Source organism: Colobus angolensis, unplaced genomic scaffold, assembly GCF_000951035.1.
Source record: "Colobus angolensis palliatus isolate OR3802 unplaced genomic scaffold, Cang.pa_1.0 Scaffold45, whole genome shotgun sequence".
Taxonomy (NCBI): Eukaryota; Metazoa; Chordata; class Mammalia; order Primates; family Cercopithecidae; genus Colobus; species Colobus angolensis.
In genome coordinates this window covers 1157902-1166881 of record NW_012117932.1, presented here as the reverse complement: position 1 = coordinate 1166881, position 8980 = coordinate 1157902, and the positions used below count along the sequence as shown (strand labels likewise).

Genomic DNA, 8980 nt, shown 5'->3' with positions numbered 1-8980 from the left:
TGGCGCGAACTCGGCTCACTACAAGCTCTGCCTCCAGGGTTCACGCCGTTCTCCTGCCTCAGCCTCCCGAGTAGCTGGGACTACAGGCGCCAGCCTCCGCGCCCAGCTAATTTTTTGTATTAGTAGAGACGGGGTTTCACTGTATTAGCCAGGATGGTCTCAATCTCCTGACCTCGTGATCCGCCCACCTCGGCCTCCCAAAGAGCCGGGATTACAGGTGTGAGCCACCGCGCCCAGCTAGGCTTCTTTTTTCATTAGTCATTAACAATTTCCATAATGCTAAGCTTAATAGGTCAAGAAATATGCCACGTGCAAGGACCAGCTCCAAGGGCATACCGTGGAATTAATAGTTTCGCTTAGTACATCCTCTTTTAAAAAGATCCGGTATACAGAAAAACAAAAGCCTGTTTTTTTACAAAAATTGAGGCAGAAAGAAAAATAATTTCGCGACAGGAAATGATTAGTAGGACTCTACCTGTCACCACTCCAAGAAAAAGAGGTTATTTTCTAGTTGGAGTATGTATGATGGGCTGAGAAGTACTGCAGGATTAGCACATGGGTGTATGTCTCTCTTCTACCTATGATTCTTTAAATTCCAGCTGTAATTCTCTTCTGTATAGGTCCTGATCAGGTACCTCTCAGGGAAGAATTTGAGCAAATTATGCTGAAAGCTATGCAAGAATTTACTCTGAGAGAAAGAGCCCTGCAGATAGGTGCTCAGTGTGTCCCTGTGTCACCAGGACAACTCCCCTGGCTTGCTAGATTAATTGCCAGCGTATCTCAAGACTTGGTTCATGTGATTGTGACCCAGAACTCTTTGGCGGAGGGCATTTCAGAGACCTTAAGGACTCTCAGTGAAATGAGACACTATCAAAGGCTACCAGATTATGTGGTGGCAATTTGTGCATCGAAAATCAGAGGAAATGAATTTTGTGTGGTAGTGTTAGGTGAGTAACTTTTTTGTTTTTTGTTTGTTTAATCAATTCATTCGACCATTTGTCCATTTAAAAATGTGTGTTGTGTGTTTCAGGCATCCACATAGTCAACCTCTGATTAATTGCTGGAGCTTGGGCTCATCCTCCTAATTTTAACTTTCCCTTTCCTTCTCAGATCAGGTTTTGTGTAGCCCTCAGTTTGGCTGGTGCCCCTGTCAGCTGGTTGTGGGAGCATTATTTCAAAGCTCTCCCTAGTAACAGATACCCGGGTCTCATGTAACTGCTGTCCTTTAAAGATTATGGAAATGTTACTACTCTAGCATGTGATAAAGCCAGTGCCACAGGTGGCCTAAGCCAATTAATTGAATTTGCCAGAAAAGTAGCTCATATATTCCCCTTCTCACTGAAGAGTCTATTTAATATTGTAACATCGACTCTAAGGAAAAGATTCAGAAAGTTGGTACACTACAAAACTGGGGGGTGGGAGGGGATTTTTGTTTGTTTGTTTTGCACTGTGCAAATTTTCTATCAGGCACCCTCCTGGGTAGCCATTTGGACTACGTTTTGCTTCTCTCCTCTCTGTAGTGAATGGCTCTCACCTCTTCTGAGCAAAGAAGCTAAGAAAGTCCCCTCACTTTGACAAAACCTGTCTGCCCATTTTTCTGTGTTACATGTATTTCCAGAAAGCTTCATCAGTGTGATACATTAATATTTTTTCATTTTTGTTAAAAGCATGTTTATATTTTTAAGGCAAATATTCACTATAACCATGCAAGCACAATTTTTATTAAGGTTTTTCATACTCTTCCCTAGTCTGTTTTTCCTACATGTTCTCAGCCCCTGGACATCTGCTCAATTGGCCAGCCCTGGGACAGCTGTGGTGTTACCCACAGCCCCTGGTTGAGGACAGGGACCTTCCTTAGTCATTAAACACAAACATGTGCAGATTTTCAGTTACAAACATAAGGTACATCATTTTTTTTCATTGATCATCTGTATTATAAACATTTCTGTTTCTGTCTAGAGTCAGAATTGATATTTCAAGTGCTGTATAATTGTCCACACCTTTTGGTGTGTCATAATTTTCTCAACCTAAGTCCCTATGGTGACATCCTTTGTTTCCAGTTGTTGCCATTATAAGTAATATTCCAGCAACATTTGTTCTGTTGATGAGTTTTCTCTTCTCCCCTCCATCCTGCAGGTCAGCACCAGTCCCGAGCTCTGGCAGAGAGCATGCTCACCACAAGTGAGTTTTTGAAAGAAATTAGTTATGAGCTTATCACAGGAAAGGTCAGTTTCCTGGCATCACATTTCAAAACCACATCATTAGGTGAGTGGTTGTAAGATTTGGCAACACTGCCAGCCCCTAGTTGTGTGATTTTCTGAATTTAAATCTTAGCTTGTCAACATGAGTGTGGAGCTCAAGCTTGCCAGCTGATCTTTCATTTGAAATGGTTTATCTTAAGTATTTTGTCACTAACACCACAGGAAGCAGTAAGGGGGTCGAGAGGAAGGCACATTGGTACCGGATTCAAAAGTCTCAGCTCAGTCACAACCTCGTTGAGTGACCTTGGGCGAGTTTCTCTCTCCCTGGAACTCGGTTTGTTCATTTGTTCCTTCCTTCCCTTTCTTCCCTTTCTTTCCTTCCCTCCTCCCTCCCTTCCTCCTTTCCTTACTTCCTTCCTTTTTTTTTTTTTTTTTTTTTTTGACAGTGTCTCACTCTATCACCCAGGCTGGAGTGCAGTAGCATGATCATAGCTCACTGCTTGACACCACCCCTCTTCACAGGCTCAAGCGATCCTCCCACCTCAGCCTCCCAAGCAGCTGGGATTACAGGCATGCGCCACCATGCCTGGCTAATTTTTTAATTTTTTGTAGAGACTGGGTCTCCCTTTGTTGGCCAGACTGGACTCCAGCTCCTGGCCTCAAGCAATCCTCCTGTGCCTTGGCCTTCCAAAGTGCTGGGATTACAGGCATGAGCCACTGCGCCCAGCCTGGAACTCAGTTTTCTAATCCCATTCTGCCTGCTTTTGAGTATTAGGGAGGTCGAGATACATGTGAAAGCATGTAAATTATAAGCACTATATCAATGAGAGTAATTCTTGCTATAGAGACACCAGTATACTATGAAGATTGCCAAGTGTAAATGCTGATATGAATTTCTGGCTGACCAACAAATCTACTGAGAACAGCCTAACTGCCCAACTCAGGCAGGTGGTAAAAACAAAACAAACATCTCCTTCCTCATAACCTTATCTCTACTTTATTTTGTAATAGGCGATGACCTAGACAAGCTGCTGGAAAAAATGCAACAAAGAAGAGGAGACAGTGTGGTTACCCCTTTCAATGGAGACCTTAATGAATGTGTGTCACCCCAGGAGGCTGCTGCTATGATTCCCACACAAAACCTGGGTAATGTCATCTCAGACCAAAAGAAGGAAGTCAGTCCTTAGGACAGACGTTATAAAAACTAAGTCATTCTAAGGGTTTTGAGGATTCTTCAAGTCACAGACCACAACAGCCTTTTCCTGATTGTCTACATGATAAACCTGGTTCAAATTAAAAATGCTTTCCCATGTGGCCTGGATCAAAGGCCTTGTTCCTAGTAAAAGTCTTCTGGAATGAAAATCCAAGTCAAAGACTTTATCTTAAGCACTCTCTCTTTTTTCTCTGAAAGATTCCAGGACATTGGCTCATTTTCCTCCACCAGCTGTGCCCAGAGGACTTCAAGAAACTGTCTGAAAGAGTCAGACTACAGGCAGTGCAGGGCCCCTAGCTCCTGCTCCTTCACTTACTCTCTGACTTGTAAAACACACATTATCTCAGGGATAGTGAGGCTTTCTTGGCAGATAGGGCAGCGCTACCAACATGTCATCTGCCCTACAACAAGCTGCAGGGGCTCAGAGGGGGAGTGTCAGGGATGAGGAGTCTGATCGTTAGACTGGATTCGTTTGGGTTCAGATTCCTTCCCCAGTTCACTGATTGAGGATGACATAGGACAGAACAGAAAAAAGAACAGGAGAAAGGATAGATGGGAGACAGACCCTTATAAGCTGCTGCTGACAGCCACTTGGCCCCCACTTGATAGGAATGTATCATTTATATATTAGGAGTGTCTCAGGCAATAAAAGTAGCATGGTTTGGCAGTCAGCTCTGTTGTAAAAACAAATGCAAATACAGGCAATAAAATGTTTTGACTTCTCAATGGTATTTGGTAATAAAGTGATCATCCAGATGATCTAAAATGTGTTTATGTTAACTGTTTTGAATTATTAATACATTTAGAATTTAAACATTCTCAGAGGACTTACAGATTCCCAAGTACATTCTTGGTTCCCTGTTTAAAAAATCTTGTTTAAAGATGTTTTTGAAATGACAGCCTAACTGTATTAAAAGACATATTTTGATTAGTAGTCTGTGGTACAAAGACTATTTAGGCTTCTATTTAAAGTTGCATGTTTGGGCTTTTCCAATGGGTTCTCTCAACCACTAGGGAGACCGTCCGTATAAATCTCCACTTGCTGTCAGTGTCCATGGTAACTGGGCTATGTTGACGGCCTGTCTTTGCCTCAGCTGCATTTGGTTTTAGAAAACATTAATTAGCACAGGTTAATTAGGCCCTGTTGCAGTTAAACTGCCACATGTGTTCCTGATAATCACCAGCGCTTTAAAGAAGCATTGGATGTTGCCTGCTCACGCGTTTAGCTGACTAAACTTGTTTCATTGTGTGTGTGGATGTGCATGCATGTATAAGAAAGATTGATTGCTTGATTATATTTGCAATAAAAAGCTACTGACCTGCTTAGAGTATCTGGGAAATGTTTTTGTAATACGTCACCTGCTGAGTGGCCAGCTGGCTATGTCATGAGTCAGGTGTCTTCAGATAGTCCAGGCATCAGCACTGGAGCTGGCCACAACCACCTAGACCTGCCAGGTCACAGCACTGGCAAAGTGGAGTTGAGTGGGAAGAAAGGTGAAGGTCGTGTCTCCATGACCCGCGTTATGTAGTCACTGGGAAGGGTATTTCCAACCATGTTGCAACTGACTTGCTGAAGAGGAAATGTTTGCTGTAATGCCATCCAGAAAAGCTCAGGGGGACTCGGCATTATGATCATTATGGCATCTCCTCTTTCCTTGAACTGGGTCGGGCCTGGGACACTGGCCTGTGCTGATATTTCTAAAGAAAACCGGAAATGTTCCCCTTTTCAGAGATGAGTCCTGGCTCCAGCTGTGAGAGTGTAGTCTGTCTCCTCCACTTCTGGGTTGGGATAGGGGTATTGAATTAGGCATTTGTGAGATAATCAATCAATTTTAAAATAATACATTTGCAAAACTGCCACGTCCACTCCTGAGCACATTCTCTCATCCACGTTTCAGGAAAAATAGGCAAATCTATTAAAACTCAGAGAGTGCAAATAGCAGGTGAGAATTCTTAGTGAGAGTGCATTACATTACTGTCTGTGTGGTATGTGTCCTCATAGAGATTCACAGTGGCCATTATGGAAGTAAATTAACCTTGTTCTTATGACTTCTTTTTAAATTTTAGATTTAGATAACGAAACCTTCCAAATTTATCAACCGCAGCTAACAGTTGCCAGAAAACTCTTATCCCAGGTGTGCGCTATAGCGGACAGTGGCAGCCAGAGCCTGGACCTCGGTCACTTCAGCAAAGTAGACTTCATCATCATTGTCCCCAGATCGGAGGTGTTGGTCCAGCAAACTCTTCAACGGATTCGACAATCAGGTAAGAGTGAACTTTCAAAGAGGAGCCCACCTAGATCCAGCTTCAGATCCCGCTGCCTCTTTTGCTTAATCCAAACTTTTATAGGATGCTTAAAACCTTCTTCAGTAATAAAAATCATAAAAGCGCTTTGTTATTTTGGGTTTATCTGAAGTTTTCCCTCAAAGTACTCTGTCCTTTTTCCCTCAAGGTCAAGGGTAAATTGCTATGCATGTTTGCCAGATATCGATAAGTTCATGATGTAATCTGTGGGACTAGAATCTGGTCATTTATTGATGAAGAGAGATTTTCTCAAGGCAAGGATGGCCCTGCATGAGTTGATGGTGTCTGTGCCACCTGAACTCCTCCCACATGCAGGCCTCATTTGCATAGGTGGATTCTTGGCCATTTAGCACGTCACCAGCACATCTGCAACCTGGAAAGCGGAACACCATCCCCTATGTCATCTATGACATTCTTTAAGCAAAAAAGGTTAGCGTTACTCCTAATAACTGTAAAGAAAAAAATGTTTTTCCCAGAGAAGGTAGAGAGCAAAAATTTTACAAGTCTTAAAAAAAAAAAATGTTACAGGTCTGTGGTAAATAATAACCCTTTTCAAAAATAAAATTTGATTAGAATTACAAGAAGTTATAAGGAATTTAGAAACTTGGGACAGCTGTAAAATGCTTGCCTTTGTAAACTAGGTTTGAAAAGGAAATCATAAATATCAAGTTGCTTCTGATTACCTTAGCTGAGGAACACACACACACACACACACACACACACCTCACAAGCAGATTTTAGATCTGGAAGATGACTGTTTTTGCCAGAGTAAAGAATTTTACTTTCGGCCGGGGGCAGTGGCTCACGCCTGTTATCCCAGCACTTTGGGAGGCTGAGTTGGGTGGATCATTTGAGGTCAGGAGTTCAAGACCAGCCTGGCCAAGATGGTGAAACCCCATTGCTACTAAAACTACAAAAATTAGCCAGGTGGTAGTGGCACATGCCTGTTATCCCAGCTACTTGGGAGGCTGAGGCAGGAGACTCACTTGAACCCGGGAGGCAGAGGTTGTGGTGAACCAAGACACTGCAATCCAGTCTGGGTGACAGAGTGAGACCCTGTCCCCCACCAAAAAAAAAAATAATTTTACTTTCAATATATTTAAAAACAGATAGGAAGCAGAAAAATCCAGAAGTGCTTAAAATGTGGTTTATATGTTCGTACCTGTCATACTGTGCCTCTCAAGTTTTACCCTACATACAGATCACCCGGGGATGTTGCTCAAATGCAGATTCCACTTCAGTGGGTTTGGGTTGTGCTCCAGATTCTGCATTTCTTTTTTTTTTTCCTTTTTTTTTTTTTTCTTTTGAGACATAGTCTCACTCTGTTGCCTAGGTAGGAGTGCGGTGGTGCGATCCTGGCTCACTGCAACCTCCACCTCCTGGGTTCAAGCAATTCTCCTGCCTCAGCCTCTTCTAAGTAGCAGGGATTACAGGTGTGCACCACCGCTCCCAATTTTTGTATTTTTAGTAGAGACAGGGTTTCACTATATTGGCCAGGCTGGTCTCGAACTCCTGACCTCAAGTGATACACCAGCCTCAGCCTCCCAAAGTGCTGGGATTACAGGCGGGAGCCACCACACCCAGTCTGGATTCTGCATTTCTAACAAGCTTCTAGGGATACCAATGTCAGAAGGCCACACTTTGAGTAGCATGGCTCGACAAGAAATCTTGCTTGATTGTACTTTAAAAAATAACTTAAAGAGTATTGTAATTGGATTGTTTGTAACACAAAGGATAAATGCTTCAGGGGATGGATACCCCATTTACCCTGATGTGATTATTACACATTCCATGCGTGTATCAAATTTTCTCATATACTCCATGAATATATACTCCTACTGTGTACCCACAAAATTTAAAATTAAAAGTTTTGAAAAAAGGCCTCATGTTCTAGAGGCCAAATGAGCTGACTGACAGTACATTTTTCCCTGTTTCTATCTCTTTAACCCCTCTTGGTGGCTGTGACTGACATGTGAAGTTTTGTCCACGTCTTGTGGAGGCCCAAGTGCCTGGTTGACAGTGCAGTCTTCTTTTTGGACTGTCAGTTTTGGAATGACAAGTTACAAAATGACTTGTTGGAAATATCGACCTGTAAGTGATGAGCTGGAAAAGGTCAAATGCCTTCTCTCACAGCTCTTCCAAAAACCACAGTGAGTTATCTCTCTCAGCTACTGGCTTGTTTCTGCATTTATTTTTCCTGCCCCTTCTCCTGTATGGGGAGTGGATGGATTGGTGTCGGTCACACCAAGCAGTAGCCAGATTTTTTGTTATTTTTTTTTCTTTCATAACACGGAGGAAGGGCCTTGTCTTTTAGGTATTTTACTTGTACCAGTTGGCATCTGTGGCCTCCCTGAGTTTGTGATCTGATATCCCAAATTGTGTTTGAGCAAACACATCATGGCACCTGTTTGAAGTGACGAAATCATCTGCAGAGCCTTTTCCTGAAATAACCTCTCAGTGACCTGCACTTTCACCTTTCCTAATAAATGCAAGCTGCTAAATAAAGCCTTGCATTTTTGACAGATGAAGAAATTGTACAGGTTCTTTGCTTTCTCTTCTCAATGCCCTCAGATTTTTCTAAAGTGAGTATTTTAAGATTGTCACCTCTCAAAAAGGTACCAGAATTTGACCAATTATATAAGCTTAGAATCCAGAAAAAAAATCAATGTAATAGACAGGTTTGGCACACTCAAAGCAAAGCATATTTTTAGAATTATTCACATCTGGCTTTGGCATACATACTGAAATTTTTGCTGCAAAAACAATCACTTCTGTATATTTAAACATAACTTTATTTTGTTACAAAAGCATGATGGTATGCCTTATTTTTAAAAATTAAAGTAGAAACATTTAAACGTTTATAATCCTACCATTCAAGGGTAACCACTGTTAACATGTTGGCATTAACAAATAATACCTAGTGTTCCACCTCTCTTCCCTGCCTCTGTTTTTTTTCACTTGGCATTACAGTGTGTACCTTTTTCCGTGTCATGAACATCTTTTGTGAGCATCATTCTTAATGAATGTGTAGTCACATCATAATTACAAAAAAAAAGTATTTGTTTTGATATTTAAATACCTTCATATTCTTGGAACACATACAAATTGATAGAAGAGAAAGGACTAGAAGCATGTTAAAATGTATGGAGGAGAAATTGTTCTGGGTAGAATAAGTAGCAGGAAATTATCCATTAAAATAACTCTTTAGGGCCGGGTGCGGTGTGGCTCAAGCCTGTAATCCCAGCACTTTGGGAGGCCGAGA

The 8980-nt window shown here is 41.9% G+C and overlaps 1 protein-coding gene across 1 annotated transcript in view; it reads left to right on the top strand.

Annotated features, from left to right (window-relative positions):
• GREB1L (growth regulation by estrogen in breast cancer-like) overlaps window positions 1-8980 on the top strand; it is a 184195-nt gene that overhangs the window by 96217 nt on the left and 78998 nt on the right. Inside the window, exons 12-15 of the mRNA XM_011957773.1 lie at window positions 621-947; window positions 2137-2265; window positions 3213-3347; window positions 5482-5679. Coding sequence (XP_011813163.1) covers window positions 621-947; window positions 2137-2265; window positions 3213-3347; window positions 5482-5679 — 789 coding nt within the window. The remainder of the gene's footprint in view (window positions 1-620; window positions 948-2136; window positions 2266-3212; window positions 3348-5481; window positions 5680-8980) is intronic.